Below are 20271 nucleotides of genomic sequence, written 5' to 3' on the forward strand. Positions count from 1 at the left end.
ATTGCATCTGTGCCATCACTGTGTTCAGAATGGGGTTTATACTCACTCTCCTCAAGCGCTGTCAGTGTAGCAGAGCAGCCATGCCTGAAGCCTTTTAGGGTCGAATGGCAGCAGCAGCCATAGAGCTTTCTGTCTTGGATGAATGGTAAATGTTTCACCTGTTGCATTGGAAGAATGGTTCAAATTCAATCTGTGATAATAGGAGCCAGAGCGCTGCTGGTTTCATTGGTGATAGGGTCGAAACAGGGCGAAGATAGAAGACTGACCTCCGGGTCAAAGCTCCCAGACACAAATATCTTCTCAAGTCCAGACAGTAGAGCCTCAAATCACTCATCAAATAACTGTCATTCACTTCACTATATCTACACCTATACTATTATTCCAAATAACACAATGTTCTAAATTTAATACAGATTCCACTTGGATTCTGAATTAATCTTAATCTGAGTTTAGTATTTCTGATTGAGAAATTATGTCCCTATATTTTGATGTTTAGCACCACTCTTTGGACTCATGTGGTGCATATTCAGAACTAGAGTTGTACATATTACTGAAAATGAGTAATTATAGTTACTAATTACAGCTTTCAAAGGTAGCTGAATTATTAATTGCTGAATATTAAAGGAATTAGTGCAAAAAAAGCTCTTGTGTTACTTTTGCAAGTCTTCCTCTCCTTGGTACATACAGCATATTCAGAAAATATTCACAGCACTATCTATCTATCTATCTATCTATCTATCTATCTATCTATCTATCTATCTATCTATCTATCTATCTATCTATCTATCTATCTATCTATCTATCTATCTATCTATCTATCTATCTATCTATCTATCTATCTATCTATCTATCTTATAAAAGCCAAGTGGCCTCTGTGTGCATGTATGTGTGTCCAGGGATTCACACAAAATCCAGAAAAAGATGACTGCTGCAGTTTGGCATACTTCAGCATTTTTGGTCAAGGAAGACAGTAGCAAAAACAGCAAGTTGATAGGACCAGTATTTTGGGAGATATTAGATATTTTGGAATACAAAAGTCTTACAATCACGTTGCTATGACCAGAATGCTTTGGTGGTGACTGCTGGACAAATGCAGTACAGCATGCACAAATACACAACAACATAAAAACTACCACATCTAGAACCCGTGGACCCCCACAGGTCAACACGCTAGTGTGTGTGTGTAATGTGTGTATATATATATATATATATATATATATATATATATATATATATATATATATATATATATATATATATATATATATATGATATTATGAAGTATTTCGTGTAGAATTTTGAGGTTAAAAAATGTATTTAATCTACTTTGGAATAAGGTTGTAACAAGAAATTGTAATAAAAAAAAAAAAAAAAAGTACCCCTGCCCAGTCAGAAAACACTGGCCCCTCCTGCTTACACATACCTTGCCTACCCAGGAATTAGTTTTGAATCTAAATTTTTGTATCTTCTCTAAAAGTTTTCAACAATTTGTAAAAATAAATAAATCAAAAATAATCCACAAATTCTGAGAAAGGCACATGTAAAATAAAAACAAACAAAAAAAAACAAAAAAACATGAGTGTTAAATTTCAAAAGAATCGGATGAATAGTGCCCCAGTCCCCCACCTCCTCTGGGGGTGGTGGTAGTATAAAAAAAGTGTACCACTGTGAATACTTTCTGCATGTCTGTAGCTGTATTATTTTAATGGTGCTGTGTTACAGTGTGAGACACCATCACACTGGACTCAACTGACTCAGCTGTTGACACCAGTTATGTGTCTTCAGCAACAAACCTGGCAATCAGTGTAGTTCTGCCTGGTGTGTACAGGCTGTGCAGATTCATCTGTTGGTCTAAATCCAGCCTTGTATATTTTGATAGAGTGACTCCTTCGTGGTCAGTGGAGGTGGCACTGGGGTTGTTTTCTATGCTCATATTTCCAGCTCACACAGCTCTCACTGCAACTTGATATCATGACTCACGTAAATATGCACGCCACTTTTAATTGGCATGTTATTTGTACACATTATAAGCTTTCTGCGCATATGTTCACACTGTTATTAGCCCCCTGTCCAACCTGAATTGATGCATCAAATACCACGCACTGAGGGTTAGGGTTAGGATTATAGGCTTATGTGAACCAGCAAGCTTGGCATAAACTGACAAATGATCAAATGGCATTTAATAACACACGCAAGGTCAAAAATGTGTAGGTATAACATGCCAAATGCCATAAGAACTGGCATGACATGCAATGCCATTTATTGAGATCAGTCATCTCACTGGTTGAACTGTGAGCAGTGTTTGAGGCTCCAATCATGTTTTGTTCATTCACTGCACCACTGTGAGACCGGCTGATGTTAGATGATAAACAGGAAATAAGGAGATTCCTCTACTTCTACTTCTGTGCATTGTACTTTTAATAAAGATGGAAAAGATAATTTTAAAGGGTTATATACTAACAATGGCTTTGAACAATAAAAAGTTGATAAATAGGGGAATAACATCCCCATGACAAAAAAAAAAAAACCTGACATGGTTGACACTCAGTTACAATTTTGATACCAGATAACTAGAGCAGTGTTGAACTAATCATTTAGGTCAAAGTAATAAATATCAATATGAATAAATCACATCAATCTGAGCAATAATTTTTCTCCCATTGAAGCCGACCCAGAATAAACTGCCAACAGTTTGCAATGCTACAGTAGAGATGCATAACCAATAGAAAAGTCCACATTTATGGTCAGAAAACATTATCGTTAAAGATTATCAAAGACCTGGATATGAGCAAGTTTTTGGATATAAGTGAATATCACAACATTGACCATTTCAAAAAGGTGGTCAAAACACAGTTAAACAAGCCCAAAACCAATGAAAACCATTTTGCTTTAATAGCGGTTTGCATTAAAACTGGGTAATAAAATAATCTCAAAACAGCAGTATCATCAGATGTATGTCTATAAATGAAATGTTCTGACATTCATCTTGACAAAGATCAATCCCTCAGTCTATCACACAGAAGCGCCAGAGGCAGGTAGATAAAGTTGAACTCATGAACCGTCTTTCTTCAGATTATCAGTATACTCTTCAGATGGGCAACTTCATAAAATTTTATGATTCCAGAGCAATGTCATAATCTTGTGATCAGTCTTAATTTATCTACACTCTTCTTTTCACAGGAATTGCACTGATTATGACGTAAAAAAAAAAAACTTTCAAAACTGTCCGACTCATTTAACATTCATTTTAAATTGTCACTAGCACAGTTTGCAGGTTTAGTGAGTTTATAGTCAGTTTATAGCAACATGTCAGTGTCCATCTGAGCTAAAACATTCAGGTTTCATTTATATTAACGTGCAGTTTGGGTGTAATGTGTTGTTGGGCTGCTAATTCAAGTCTGTGATGTACAGGTCAAGGTTCTGAACTCTGCTGTGCCGTGAGTATGATTCACACAGGTGGTTTCCAGTTATGAAATGGAAACAGGCCAAAACACTTGAATCATTATAAAACTCGGAGGGACAAATTAGGCTGCCAACGTCTCTGTAATTAATGGAAACACTGCATCTCTATACAGGGAAAAGTCAACCAGTTTATTTCAATTAGATATTGTCAATACCGTAATAATGTCATTCCAAAATTATGCACATATGCAGAGTTTGTAGCCAGATGCAACAACAAAAAGAGATCACACCCAGCCTACAAATACAGAAACCAAAGAAAACTAGAGGAAAACATATTATTTGGTTCTAACTTGCCTACATATTTAACATATTATTTATCTTTGACAGTTTGCACAATTACACATACATTGCACATTTATGTAAATATATATTTACTTAGTAATTGTAGTTTATATTTTATGCTCATTCTCTTTTGCATGCCATTCTTAAATGCCACTTTGTTTCATTTGTTTTAAGTTCCTACTTCAAATTATTACCTCCGCTAAGGAGGTTATGTTTTTGCTGGCCTTGGTTTGTGCTTTTCTAGTTCTTTTTTTTTTAGACATCTTAAATTCTCTTGATATTCAGTGTGGATGGCAAAGTAAGATTTTCATTGTTCTGGGAAATCTGTTTCTTTACTGAAAACACGACAATAAAATGTTTTGAATCTTAATCTTGAATCTACATTGTGAGGTGACAAAATTGTGAATATCTCTTATTTTCTATCTCAAAAAACTATTACAAGATCTATCAGCCAAAAAATAGCAGTGTCAATAACTATAGAAAAAATGTTGTTTTCACATTTCCCTGCTATGTGCATCTGCATGTAAACATTAACATTTGTAGACTATTCATTTTCATTAGCTGTGTATACAGCTTGGTAGACATATTTCCTGTTTTGGAATAATGCATGTAAACAGAGTCACTTATCAAAGAGTCATAAAAAGTCTGCTAGTCTTGTTTCAATTGTCTCATTACAATGTGTTTTTGCTTTGGAAAAGTTCAAACATCTTATGGGCCAAATGGCTCATTTACCCATCGCTGATTAATTAAGGCAATTGATTGGCTGGAACAATCGCCTCGCTGGATAAGCATGCCCTAATGAGAAGTTAATTGAAAAGTATCAATGACTAAAACAGTGCTTGTGCAGATGGAGAGCACAAGAAAGTGGAAATCAAGATTTGCAAACAGTTTTTCTTTCACTCCCTTCATGCCTTTGTATTTTTCTCACAGCTCTGTGTTCCAGCTGGTGTTGGGCCAGTGGAGAAGCAGGAGGATAAATTATGACCCTAGAGGCTCGGAAAGCACAGCTACAAACTAATATTACAGTATATCCTCAGAAAAGGAAATTCAGGCTGCTGGGTCTTTCCTCGATTGACCCAGTGCACATGCCTTTGGTTTGATATACCCTCTGTGGTGTAGCCCACACTATGAAAGGACCTCATTACATCACATCTTCAGATGGAGGTAGAATTTATAAAGCTAATAAAAGGATGTTACAGTGGGTTCAGGTAGGTGTACATATGCACTCTACTCACTCCTAGAAATTCCTGTTACCTCAATACTTTAATATCTCGTTGCATTTTTGACCGTTTTTTACATTTCAGGGCCCATTAAGGATTTAATTTTGGAATCAGAATGGACCAATCACAGAATGTGCACACACACGTCTATATAAGTATTCAAGCCTCAGAACAAAAAACAAACAATCACGTATATCTGTACACACTAATTACCATTAAAATCTGCATACAGCATAATGCAAAAACATGTCTTATCACAAGCGCATGATTTACACTGAAGAACAAAATTTGATCACTGACGTTATGGCTGTATCGTGTTATTCAAATGGAAGAACAAAGAACAGTATTTGTGACACAGCACCAGTGTTAATTTTGTTGACAAACAATTTCTGTCATAGTCTTCGTCAACGACATATTTTTTCTGAAGAAAACGAGACAACAACTAAATAAAAAGTAATTCACAAGAGCAAAAAGACTGACAAAATGTAGTGACACTTCCATCAACACATTAACATAACGTGTGCGCACTTGAAAACCCTCAGAATGACTTAGGCACACTACTGCCCCCAGTGGCCTGACTTATCAGTGCATGGCAAAGTTTTTGGATGGACGGACGGACAACCAACTGATGACAATACCCTGCAGCCACTAAAAAAGGAGAGGGAGGAGTTCAAAGGACTTCCACTCAATAGGAGAAAGAGGTGGGATAACTTGAGAACAAGACCCTATGAGAAGGCAGAGGAGGCTGCATGAGGTGAGAAGAGCTCCAATCTTTATGAGCGACATGGAAGGCGCTTACATTTGTTTTGATCGAACCGCTGGCAGAGTGTGTCGACAGTAAAGCTGCACATGGGAAACAAAAAATCTTGTTGCTTGGGAGAAAGAAAAGAGCAGATATATGGGAACATTTTACTTTTTACATTAAGGCCAACAAGACATACTATGACAAACTATGCTGCGCTGTTATTACCAGTGTTATTCAGTCGTATTTACTGCTGTTGTTGTCAAGGGTTAGAAATGTGTTTTGAATTCTATGCCGTTTTCTACTTCAAATCCCTCCTGGCATTATATGTGACATCTTTTAGAATGTTTTTAACAGTTTTAGCCGTTGAAGTACTTTCAGGTGAGCACTATTTATAGTTAAATTGGTTTATTTTATACCAACTGCTGCTTTTACAATCTTCAATGAATGTCATGTGCAGTTTGTTATGATTAATGCACATCTTAGGTGGGGAAAGTGGGACTCTAGATCTCATTGTTTTTCTATTGTAATTGAGATGCCCTTTAATGAAACCTGTGGCAAATAAAGATGCATTTGTCTTTGAAAGTACAACAGTGAAATATATCTGTACTGTGCATTCAAACCTTAATGCCAATCTATAATACTTTGAAGTTTCACCTCAGATACCCTTTATATCATTACATAAGAATTTAGTCGACTAAATCTAAAATGCATTTAGTCAACTAAATTTTAATATTTAGTTGACTAAAACTAGGCTAAAACTATATTAAAAATTGTTGTCAAAAATAACACTGCACACCACCATCATAAAAAGCATCAAAACCCAGTAAGAGATTTTCACTTATTAAAACAAACGTTCCACAGATCTCTTCAGATCTCTGCTCTGCAACATAAGCTTTTCTTTTAATGAAGTACAAGTAACTATAAGGCAATAATATGAAACACTGAGGCACACTACATTGCTCTGAGAAAAACACTTTTACAGTTTGACAAAACCTGGCAACCCCTTATTAATTTTCTTGCATCTTGATAACAAAAGCGACAACCACCTTATAAAATCTTTGTATAGGTACGTGTACAGAGAAGGCTGTAGGTACACAAACTCTGCATGTGCTGGATTAATAACATGGCAATTCTAGATTTTATTTTTGCTCTTTTCCCAACTTTCCTATTGAGTTTTTATGGATATATATTTTTTTTTAACTTTTTCCAAACATATACATGAAATATGAATAAGACACAGTACCTCTGTATAAGCAAGAAAACACATAACCAATGATTTGTCACGTTCCCACTAACCTCATTGTTCAGTAAAATGCATTCAGAGCACATTCATCTATTTTAGTTAGACACTTTATGCAATTATAATCACAGCTGATAAGACAAATTAGTAATTATTTGGTAAAATCAGTAATTCAAGGTTCTCCACCACTGTTCTTTAGTATCTGCTTTGAAAAACCCCAGTTGTTTGACAGGGTTGAATCCAGAGTCTTGCTGCTGTGAGTTGACGGTGACACTGAGTATTCATCATTTTTACTACTATTAGTGTGATTATTTCCTAAAATAATTTCCAACAAAACAAATTATTTAGGAATACACTGATGTATTGGTATCGTACGCAATTGTTCATTGATATCGAACAATGGTGACCGATGTTTATGGCCAATATTATGTTAAAGACTGTACAATATTAATTGTTCTGAATCACCTTTAAACATCTTCATTGGCCCACAATTTCATGACCGGAGTGTCACTCAGACTCAACAACAATCTGATGCAGCTGAAATGGAATTACTAAGTAACATTGAAATTAACGTCATATTAGTAAGATTTACTAGTTCTCCATTTAACTTTATAAAATTCCAGATAAATTCTGTTAAATTATTCAGGAAACTTTAAAAAAAAAAATGCTGCCAGGAGCTCTATGAACTTTTTATTTTAAGATAAAGTCAAAAAGTTCCTCTAATTTTTTCAACAAACTTAAGTGTTGGAGTTTGTGTTATTCTACATTTTCTCACCAAGATCTCAGGAGAATTTTTATTGCGACTACAATACATGTATACCAAGTAAATTTGTAACAGTATGAGTTTTTTATGGTATGATTGCGTCTCAGAAAAAGATCACAAATGCTTTATTAAGAATAGAACTTGACAGTGAGTTTCTGTCAAGTTGCAATTTTTTTCAACCATCGATAAGCAAATATACACAATTTTTATACCGTGATATACCATAAAACAGTGCTCTGCTGCAACGAGTGATGTGCAGATTGATACTGAAATATTCATATCTCTGATACCAGGTCTTTACACTAGAAAATCAAAATATCAATACTTTTGATACTCCGGTCATTAGAGGTAATTATATCAGGAACACAGTGGAAAGTAGCCAAACTATATGGATCTTGTCCAAATGATGCACGACTGGTGGGAACTACTTCTTCTTCCACCTGGGTAAGTGTGTACTGTGTCACAATTCAGTCTACTCTGACTCACTCAGTCTGTACTGGTTTGGTGGCAAGAACATGAACTGACTTTCCCAGCCCTAAGCTAAACTAGCAGTGAGATACCTGGGAATGACTGCCACTTCTGTACCAGAGGAGAGAGTCTTTTCAAAGGCAGGAGAGGTTCTGAGCAAAAAACAGAACGGACTAAAGGGAAAAACAGTAAATATGTTCCTTAACAAAAACTTGTGAATGACAGAAAGAGTCGATGTTGGATGCTTTCGTTTAAGTGCTACATGTTCAGTATTTACATGTTAACACGTTCATGTAATGTGAATTAATATGCAAGTTTTCATTTTTATGGTAGTTCTTAATATTTAAACAATTACTCTCATGTCTTGTTTTCTTTATGAAGTTATGATTTGAAACACACTACTTTTTTTTTTCCCAGCTATTAAGTGTATTTGTACAAAATATTGGTAACGAATTGGTATTGCCGATACCAGCCTGAATTTTACTCTGTATTAGATCGGAAAGGAAATTTGTGGTCTCGAACATCACTGGCTGCTACCCTGGAACCCTAGTTACAAATATACTTATTGATTTCCTTGTTACTGTGACTGGTGTTGTTGTATTTATTCATTTATGTCTTTTTAGAGAGTGCATTAAATGTGTGATGGATGTCAGTGGTGTCTGCTGAAGGGCACTGAGGCATGTAGACCTTCTGGCTATCACCTCCACACTCCTTCTCCTGCTTCACTTTATTTTTCAACCCACACAAACTTTGGAGCAGCTGCCAAAAGGTGGCAGCCAGTGCAGCACCTGTGGAGATTGGCAGGAGAAAGCAGAGGGCCGTGACACAGCTGTGAGTTAGTGTGTATGACGTAACAAAGTGTAAACACTGGAGGCCATTTAGGGATGCTCCTGGTGGGAGAAGAGGAAGAGGAGGAGGAGGAAGAGGAGGATGCAGACATCTGTGTGTTGTTTTGTGATGGGAAGTATAGATTTCACTGGGATACTAAAAGGGGAATATTAACTTCCATCCATCAGCTGACATCACCTCTGCTCCATCCACATGCATCAAAAAGAGAGGAGGATGAGGAGCAGAGGAAGAGAGATGCAGCCCTCAGAGAAAACAAAAGAAAAGAAGAACACACAATCATAACAGCCACTAGAAATAAAACAAATAAGACCAGGACACTGACTATTCTCTTTGTTCTTCCTAGACTCAGAACAGGTGATGGTGTGAGTGTTGTAAGACTACACATCCTGTTGGTCTTGTAAGATGGATGGACGTGCGCTGACTGAATGACAGCTTGATCTAGTCAGTGCACACACCTAAACTCTGGTCCGCCTGACAGCTACAAATCACACACAATCACCAGATATTTGCCTTAGTTGCCTTTGTGCCTCTCAGCATGTCCTTTGTTGAATGTGAACAGATGGTATCATCACCTCTGCCGTGCCCTGGTCTGATGCCCTCTCACAAATAAAATGGATAAAAGCCACGTGAAGAAGGTTCTTTCACACCTACCGTTCCCAGAGATGTGGTTCTCTATCTCTCCGTGTCCAGCTTGTCTCGTGCAGACACTAAGTTGCACGCAGAGTCCCATGTAATGTAAACTCCCCAGCAGCACGCGGAACGCTCCCATTTCTCTTCTATTTCTTTTTTCTTTCCTTTCCCTTCTCTCTTTTTCCCCTTTCACATCAGGTGGAGGGCACGTAGGGGGAAAAAAAAAGGGGGTCTTCTTTGTTCTTTGTCTTTTCCTTGTTGCTTTAAAATCCAGGTGACTTGTTGTCTGCGCTGAAGGGAGCGGGATACCTGCGTGAAGCGGAGAAAAGGTGGAAAAGTGTCCGCAGCCTCCGTCGCTCAGCCCGCAGACTGACTGACCGACCACCGCTGCCTCTGCCGTGCAGCGGCTCTACGTGCGGCGGAGGAACATTGCTCCCACATGGGCAGTGCTGCGGCTGGCAGTGGGGGATATCAATTACAGGAGGAGTGATATCAAAACGTAAGAGACGATACTAACTTCATACTTGACCAGGGTTTTTTTTTTTTGTTTGTTTTTAAGCCGACAAAATGGTAAAGAAAAAGTACAACTATAAACATGCAAAGTTCAATTATTTTAATATTTTAACAACAGAAGTTAAAAAAAAAAACAAAAAAAACTACTGTATCCTTGGACAGACACGGGTAAGTTAATGACTAATGACACATAATTGATAATGTTAGCATATTAGCATATTTATTAGCGATGGGACTTTTGGCTCTTTGAAGGGAGCCGTTCAATCAGGAGCCGTTCACTGAAAAGAGCCGTTCAAAAGATTGACTCTTTTATGTTTTTTGCATTATTTTGAAACACCAATGTTTTAATGACTAAATATGCTACATGTGATGCTTGACATTACATTTTAAAGATGTTTAATTGGCGCGGCAGCAAATATTATCTTACTGTAAAAAAGAATAGTTTGTTAAAATGTATGGACTAAATACATGACATTAGGCAAATGCTGGAATTTGACAAAAAAAAATCATCACTGTACATTATGTGGACTAGTCTGTAGCCTAAAAATAAAGAAGAAAATAAAATATTTTTTTATGAAGTAACATTTTATTCTCCTCAAAACAAGAACAATAAATGTATGTAAACATACGGAAAAAACTGCACAAAACACAACAGTGATTAATCACTGCAATTACTTAAATACCTGAACTATAGTGCAATTCTCAGAATAAGAACAGTATGTTGGTAAATTGACAGGCAATCGGACACTCCCTCCTTAAAATAAATAAATAAATAAAAATGGACAGCTCTTTACAAAGACTCGGTTCCCATCGTTCATTTCAAAAAGCCGTTCAAAAGATTCGATTCGTTCATGAACGTCACATCACTAATATTTATGTGTCTAAATTATTGATAAGAAAAAATACAGTATTAAAATATCTACTCAACATTTCTCTGTTTAACAGCTGTTGTCGCTGTTTAATTTAGCCATTTATTACCACAGTCTAAAATCAAGGTGTAGTTTTCCAGTGTTTAAGCTGTATTTTGTTTTTTTTGTTTTTTTTCCGCTCGCAATTTCCATTTTTTGTTGACCATTAGCGCTTTCCTGTCATGGCATCATTTCCAGTCATTCATTCATTCATTCATTCATTTTCTGAACCCGCTTTATCCTCACTAGGGTCACGGGGGTCGCTTGGAGCCTATCCCAGCTACATAGGGGCGAAAGCGGGGTACACCCTGGACAAGTCGCCAGTTCATCGCAGGGCTCGTTTCCAGTCACAGCCAGAAAAACAACAAACTACAAACCACCTATATATATATAAAAACATGTAAAAACCCAAAATATGATGAGATTTTAGTCCCTCAATCTATCTCTTTAAATTAAAAAAATTACAAACTGCTTAGTTTTATGGACGGTTGCCATATTTTATTATTTTTAATTATTTTGACAAAATTGTAATTATTTTTGTAATCAATTTAATCTATTGATTATTTCCTTCCTTTTAAGTCAATTAAATTAGGATTTGAATAGGCAAATAAAAGTAAGAATGTGAAAAAGACAAACAACTTTTATTATTTTATTATAACCTTTATTCCACAACCAGTTGAAACAGCAACCACAAAAAGTATAGAAGTAAAAATATATCCTCCTGAGACACAGCAATGAATTTCTGTCCTCTGTAGGGGACAAAGTTTCAAAGTTTTATGAAAGAAGGGCATATATATGCACTTAACGTGTTTGTCGCAAGCTGGTCAACACGTTAGCCGAAGTGTTAGCAGAATCCCCAACTAACGTATGCTTTGTGTTAATGTGGTATTTTAAGCTGGACGTGCTTCGGTGAAAAGAAAAAACTCCTTCCTGCAAAGTGTGCGTAATACTTTATGTTGATCGTCTGTTCTGTCTTGTTTTTTTTTTTGTACTCATATTTCCGTCCAGACGGCCAATGTGCTGTTTACCGTCTTCCATCTTTATGGGTTGGCTCTGCTGCCTGTCACTACCAGTGAAACCGCCCATTTGCACATGTGCGATGGTAACTCAACTTGGACAAACTGCCCGAAATGTTTTGCCAGACACTTTCAGAGTCATTCAGCGCTGCAGATGGGTTAATTGCGTTAAAATTTTTAATCAGATTAATCATGATGATGGATTCATTAATTTTGACAGCATCAAAGTTTATTTATATAGCGCCAAATCATAACAGAAGTTATCTTTTGACATTTATAGAGCCAGACTCTCAAGCCAATGTACAGAAACCCAACAGAATCCTCCAGGAGCAAACACTTGTGACTGGTGACAGTGGCAAGGAAAAACTTCTTTTTAACAGGCAGAAACCTGGAGCAGACCCTGACTCTTGGAGGATGGCCATCTGCCTTTACCAGTTGGTGTAAATGAGAGAGGGTAAAGGACGAGAAAGAGAGAGAAAGACAGACGGGGGGGGTATATATATATATATATATACATATAACAAAAAACAAGTCAAATGACATCTTAGACTTAGACTTCCTTTATTGTCATTGCACAAAAAAAACACAGCAGTGAGATTTTGGCAACGAAACAATCTACAAACAATATGTGCACTGCAGTCTTCAACTTTGTATCTAAATTTGTATTTGTAACAACCCAAGATGGAACTAACCTACAACTTTTTAAAAAAAAATTAAAGCCAAGTAGTTTTAATGTTTGTGTGAAAGCTTAAAAGTTTAAGGAAGTAAATGATGGTTCCAATGAAGAAAGTGAGCATATAGACGTTTTCTGCCTTTTGGTCCTTGTGTCTTCATGAACATGGTTAAAAGGGGGGAAAAAGGAAAAAAGTGTGTGTCATATGGTATTGTCACAAAATACTATTTCAGTAACCTGTTTGTTAATGTGGGATAAGGTTTTACCAGTGTAGGGTCACTGCTCTGACACCTAATACTGAAAAGAGTGGTTTGAACTTATGTCTTGTTTCTTTTACACCTAAATATATTTTTTAAAATTAAACTGAGATTATTAATGAGCCTATTATGAACAGGGTAAGGGTCAGTTTATTGAGGGAATATATGATAGATCTGTTCCCCTCATGGAAAAAACAAAAAGGTGAGAATGAGCTGTGGGGTTTTAAGAAGTGCAGAATTTTAAATATATTTTAAAAACAGTACAGCACATATAAGCTGTGTTGTATTATAATCATTTTTCCAGTTGAAGTGAATCCACTGGTGTCTGTACATCAGTGCTGCTCATACACTGAAAGCTGCATTTCAGCACCATGGACAGAGACACTAAGGATAAAGTGCACTCCACTTTGGGCTGTTTCACATAATGAAACTGTACATTAATGCTTCCATCCACCCATTTCCTGCATCTACATTAATACTTGTAAAATCTTAAGTCATTTTCCCATGTTGCTGCAGAATGCTCTAATATGTTTGTATTTTGTCCATCTTGTTAAAATAACAAAAACCTCTGCAAAATAACATACGCTTAGTGTATGACCAAGTATGTCTGATTTATTTCACAGAAATGGGGTTTCACTGCCCCTATTACCTGGATTTGTGCATCAGAGCTTCAATGCATGCTTCTTTTTTGGCCAAAAATAATGAATTACCTTGCAGCATATTATATTTCAAATAGTCTGACAGGAAACAAGACTTTGGCACCTCCTCTTAAAAGCCTACGATGCACAATGTTGCCTATTCACAGGTATTGACAGAGTGGTAGGAGGTAAATTATGTGACTGAGAGCTTTAATTAATGATCTCTGTTAAGATTTCATCAGACATGACTCCACTGCTCTACTCCATTGCTTGGTATTTTCCACCTGATTTTTGCCTCCTGCAGCTTTTACATGTTCTTAAGTTTTTAAGCTCACAAGATAGCCAGATTTCATTGTTGTTTGTTGTATTACATTTTACACAACATTATAGCTGATATTTGCCTGTGAATAAGATATTTTATGATGAGATTCTTCATTTTCTGGGTCAAGTTCTAGCAGAAGAGTGGAAGACACTATACAGCTCTGGCAAAAACAAAGAATCGTCTCCAAATTTCCAGTCCTGAACCCCACTGAAAACCTCTGGAATGTGATCAAGACAAAGATGGATGGTCACAAAACCATCAAACAAAGCCGAGCTGCTTGCAGTTTTGCGCCAGGAATGGCATAAAACACCAAACAGCAATGTGAAAGACTGTTGCAGTGAATGCCAAGACATATGAAAGCTAGGACTGGAATAAGATGGGTTTATTGCACCAAATATTGATTTCTATTTCTATTGATCCTAACTTAAATGTAAGTACTGTGCTAAAAAAAAAAAAAAAAAAAAAAAAAAAAAAAAAAAAATATATATATATATATATATATATATATATATATATATATATATATATATATATATATATATATATATATGTGTATATATATATATATATATATATATATATATATATATATATATATATAATTTTTTTTTTCTTTACATTATTTAAGGTCTGGAATCTGTATCTGTGGTTACTTTGACCATATATTGTATTGTACAGTTATTTTAGAATGAGGCTTTAAACACATACATATAAATAGTGAAACCAAGAGTCTCTTTTTCCCAGAGCTGTTTTCTGATTTGCTCATAATTTGCACATAACTAAAAAAAAAAAAAAAAATGTAATGTGGCCAAATAGTGAGGTCCAAAGTCCAAAATGTTCCTTTATCACTTAAAAACATCCTGCAGATACTTGTGGTTTTTCTAATACCTTAAACACGCTGTATAAATGAAATATGTATACAATTTATCTGCCATACCATGTTCCACTGCCCTATTAACCCATAAATACTCAGTGCTACTTTTGTGGCAGCTCCCAAATGAATTTTTCTCTCTAGTTAATCTTTCTTAACTGATTTATCATCACTTATGACAAAATTCCAATCTGTGTTTTGAATTTTGTTCCAGTGATAATCAAGTATTTTCCTATATTTAATTTACTGATCATGTAAATATTTAAATTAAAAAAAAAAAAAAAGATTAAAGTTGAGGGTTATAATATCAGGAACAGAAAACTGAAGAAAAAGTGACTTTTTCAGTGAAATCTATCATTAACTGAAATAACTCAAATGTCTCCATCCACTGTTACTGATCCAACTCCATGGGTTTTACTGGTGAATCATTGTTGTAGAAGATGACAGTGTTTTCCATGTTCACTATGGAGCCTCTGAACATCCAAATGGGTCATGTTTGATGACCATGAAAAGATGACAAACTGTATTTTACACCAGTTATTTACATGTATTGGATTAATTGGTAAAGAAGTATTCAACTTTTTAGATCGGTGGATGGTTTTGGTCAACGGTTGGATGTTTGGGTCTTTATGGGTTAAGACAAAACAAGGCTTATGATACAGTCACATTAACCTGATTTTTTTTTTTTTTTTTTTTTACATGGCTCTTAACCCTTTATAGGGCACTCATTGAAATACTCTGAATTCAAAATTTCAACCAATTATTACACCAATTATTTACATCTATTGATAGGACTAGTGGATCAAAAAGGAATTAAACATTTTATATCAGCAGATGGTTTTGGTCACCAGTGGACATTTGGGTCTTTTTGGGTTAAACAGCAGTTAGTATATTAGAGAGGTATCAGCTCGTAAACTTCCATTAACACCACCTTTTTGGTCCTAAGTGGAAGCTGTAGTTTTAACTATTTGTGAAAGCAATAACCTGCATAAACATAAAAGATGTGACCTGACAAGAATGTAACAGGCATAACAGTACAACAACAGTGTAAAACAGATTTGATGAGCACTGGATTATTTCATAAATCTACAAGTAGAACATTAAAACAAATTAAAATGATAAAATGTACAGATAAGTAATAATGATAACTTAAAACAACAAAACATGTTTTTGGTGGCAGTGTAAACAGAGCACTTATGATAGATAGATAGATAGATAGATAGATAGATAGATAGATAGATAGATAGATAGATAGATAGATAGATAGATAGATAGATAGATAGATAGATAGATAGATAGATAGATAGATAGATAGATAGATAGATAGATAGATACTTTATAGTCATCAGCTGGAAGTCACACATTAAATACATCTGCACTAAAATATCCAGAAGCATCTCTGTAATGGCCAAAACAAGACACTTTTCAGACAACAAATCACTCCACACACTGTTTTGTTCCCTGGTTTTACCCTATCTCAATTACTGCACAGAGGTGTGGGGCAATACATACAAAAGCTCACTAGATCCACTTTTCATAGTACAAAAAAGAGCTATCAGAATAATCCACAATGTAGGATATCATGAACACACCAATCCACTATTTGTAAAGTCTAAAATAATAAAATTTAATGATATGGTTGAATTCCAAACAGCACAATTTTTGTACAAAGCCAGAAATAACCTATTACCTAACCATTTACAGGAAATGTCTCAGGAAAGAGAGGGAGGGTATAAATTAAGGGAAATGACAAATTTTAAGATACAAAGATGTCGAACCACGAAGAAAAGATTCTGTTTATCAAATAATGGTGTAAGACTACGTAACAGACTGAGTGTGGAGCTGAAACAATGTCCAAACATCAAACAGTTTAAAAACAAATACAAACAAATGATTTTTACAAAATACAGAGAGGAAAGAGCCTGAGGGGGAATCCAGTTGTTTTTCATAGTGGGGCTGTGCCATATATGTGCTGATAATATCTAGTTTAAATATGGATATATGAATATATTATTACTATTATTTATTTATTTATTTATTTATTTATAGAGCACTTTTCACAGACAGAGTCACAAAGTGCTTTATCAATTCAAATCAGAATCAAATTAAGTTTACAGAGACCCAACAGAATCCTATATTACTATAAAGGACAATATAGAACATTATATGTATCATATTATATATCTATATGTGTTTTTGTTTGTTTTGTTTTGTTTTTGTTTCATAGTTTTTATTAATATCTGGAAGGATAAGTTGTAAATGGGTATTATCATATTAGTGTATATAGGAAAAAGGATGTATGACACTGTTATACTACTATTATTATCATTATTGTTATTGTTGTTACTATTATTATTATTATTATTATTATTATATTGATATTCGTGCAAAATAATAATCACTATATAGTGATCATAAGGAATAGTAATTGGGGGTAGGAGTATATAAGTTTTTACTTCTTCCTACTCCTTTTCGAGCATGTATAATTCATTTTCCTTTGTTTTCTTTATCTTATTATTATTATTATTATTATTATTATTATTATTATTATTATTATTATTATTATGTATTTATTTTTATGGTTTGTTTGCTTATCAATCATTTATGTACTAGTACTTATATTTTGCTGGTTGAGTTTTGTTTTTATTTTATTGTGTACATGTTCGAAATTAAGATTTCATTCATTCATTCATTCATTCATTCATTCATCATATTAGCACAAGGCATCAACATGATGAAATTCAAGATGCTCCTCAGAACAGTGCAATCAGGCTTGACATAAAAGAGAACCTATACTAAACCAACAATAGAGGTAGCAAAAAACAAATAAAAGCAGCTAAAACTAAGCTAAAAAAAAAAAAAAAAAGTAAAAGCAGGGGTAAGACAATAAAGTATAAAGCAAAATAAAAGTGATTAGACATAGAAACACACCTAACAACACTTAACAATATTAACGACACAGCATAGTAGGATCTTAATGATGAGGTGAATAAATAGATATGTCTTGCACATTAGGAGGGAGGTAGCAGCAAAGTATAGTGCATTATTGTTAAGTGTTCGTATTGCCCAGGGAAACAAGACAAAACCTGATAACATCTTATGTGTTCATTATTGTTGCTATGTTGTGTAATCCTCTAACCCTGTCATTCATGGACTATTGAAAACAGGCATTACCAGGTGCAAATATGCTGCTCATGGCATAAATGCGTTTGTTTTGTTCTGATCTCCACAGGCAGCCCGTCCTAATGACAACAATACCACAGATATTTTCCAACCCATGTTTGTGTCTGGATGCTATTGACTGAACGACTGAGCCCCTCTGTTCAGCATCTTAACAAGTTTTAACAGCTGATCTGAGATCGCTGCATCTTTTAACAGATCGTGTTTCACTTCAGCGGTGCTCTGCTTTGAAGTGCAGACTCGATTGGTAAACCCCATTTGGTCACATTTTCAACAGAACCAAAGCCCCCGCTGTAACACAAATCTGAATTTCAACACAATGATTAAATTATATGACCACAATTACCCTTTTATCCATGAACTCAGGTTTGTGCTGTTTACAGACTCAATGCTGCAATGTGGGCTTCCATAGAACAACATCAGTACTTTACAAAGTCAGCAGAGAAATAAGAAAAAGTGAGATGAAAAACAGGACAAGTCACTTAATGTCCTGTTTCTGTTGCTGACTGATACATTTATGATGATCACAACCCGGTGGTCATCTTACCTCAGGGGTGTCATTAGTGTAATTTTTTTTTTTTTTTTTTCCTGTGCTCAGATAAAACAATCGGAAGATGTGAATGTGTGTTTTACATTGTCCAACAAAACACAGATAGAAAGAGCAGCCAATGTGGAGATAAGTGGAGTTCGAATCCACAACTGCAATTAACAGCTCATCACATTCCAGCATGTTGAGAAAAGGCTGCTTTATGTCTGAAAAAAAAAAGCTGCATGATGAGGCCAAGGTGAGGATTTTAATCAAAAATAATAACAACAAATGATTAGGGTCACGCTGAGAGGGAAAATACGATATTTTAACATGTCATAAGAGAAAAAAACATGATGAGGATGAAGTCACATTTTTAAAAATCACAATACTGAAAGAATAACATCATTTTAATGAAATAATGATTATTTCATCATTATTTAATTACTGCTATATTTATCAAATACAAACCGCTGCTGTGTTTGGTTTAACTGGGAATTTTGACAACTCATATTAGCCCTTTTTCTGACTTTCTTCTCACGACATTGATTTTTTACAGTTTTATACTCATCACATTTTTTTTTTCTCAAAATATTATCATTTATTATCCTATTATTTTGACATTTTCTTGTAATACTCTGACTGTCCCAAAATACTCATCTGTTATAACTCTTTCTCCAAATATTACCACTTTATTCTCATTATATTTTGGCTTTTCTCTTGTAATATTATGACTTCTTCAAAAGTTTATTCTTGAAACGTGGACTTTTTAAGTATTACAACTTTAATTACTTTTTCAATAATCAGGCATGACCTTAATACTGCTTTAGAAATATTTTGATGTTGGATACGTCACCACTTTGACCTTCCAACAGGCATTTTTTACCAACAGTATTGTGTTTCTTTTACCCTTGTAGGTCACACTAACACTTTAACAGAAGGCTTTGGGTCAACATTCAGTCCCTTCATTCTCCCACAGAATAATTTTGGAGCACAGTTCCGCAAACTTGAACACATGAAGTTGTCCCATTGATCAACTGTGCTCTGTTCTAATGATGATGACCTTTGGAGGAGCAGAGACCCCAGAAATGACATGAAACATTTTTTAATTAAAGCTATGGAAAAGTCAGGCCACTGGTTCTTTTCACACCAGTATATTATTGTCAGTATTTTAAACTATAACATAGGTTCCATTTATTTTAAGGAGAAAAACTAGTAAGACTGTACAGAAAATAAGTAGAATGAGGCATTTGAAGGATTGTGCTGCTGAAGAAAACTGAACTTCACATAATTTTATCATATGTAGTTAAGATTATTTTTGTTGATTATTTTTGTAATTGATTAATGTCTCGATTATTTTCTTCCATTCAATTAAACATTTATTTGAATAGGCAAAACAAAAGTAAAAAATGTGAAACGGACATGTCTGAAAATGACAAATGACTTGTCCTTTACGCCAGAACCAGCTGAAAAAAACATCCACAAAAAGTAGAAAAGTAAAAGGACATATAAAAAATATCTATAGAGAAATAACAACAATAACAACAGTATAAAAGTATATGTAGAAGGGGTTCATTGACAAATACAAACAATATGTACACTACGGTCTTCAACACTGTCTCCATGTTTTGTTTTACTGTGTCTTTTATGTAATATCTGTCTTATAAAGTATTCATACTTCACTATTTCCTACTTTATTATCTGTCCT

At 34.9% G+C, this 20271-nt stretch overlaps 1 protein-coding gene across 1 annotated transcript in view; it reads right to left on the reverse strand.

The window, feature by feature from the left end:
• vstm2la (V-set and transmembrane domain containing 2 like a) overlaps window positions 1–10042 on the reverse strand; it is a 90878-nt gene extending 80836 nt beyond the window's left edge. Inside the window, exon 1 of the mRNA XM_030139721.1 lies at window positions 9681–10042. Within this exon, the coding sequence (XP_029995581.1) occupies window positions 9681–9798 (118 nt within the window). The 5' untranslated portion in view covers window positions 9799–10042. The remainder of the gene's footprint in view (window positions 1–9680) is intronic.
• Between the last annotated feature and the right edge of the window lie 10229 nt (window positions 10043–20271).

The sequence above is a fragment of the Sphaeramia orbicularis genome, chromosome 7, assembly GCF_902148855.1.
Source record: "Sphaeramia orbicularis chromosome 7, fSphaOr1.1, whole genome shotgun sequence".
Taxonomy (NCBI): Eukaryota; Metazoa; Chordata; class Actinopteri; order Kurtiformes; family Apogonidae; genus Sphaeramia; species Sphaeramia orbicularis.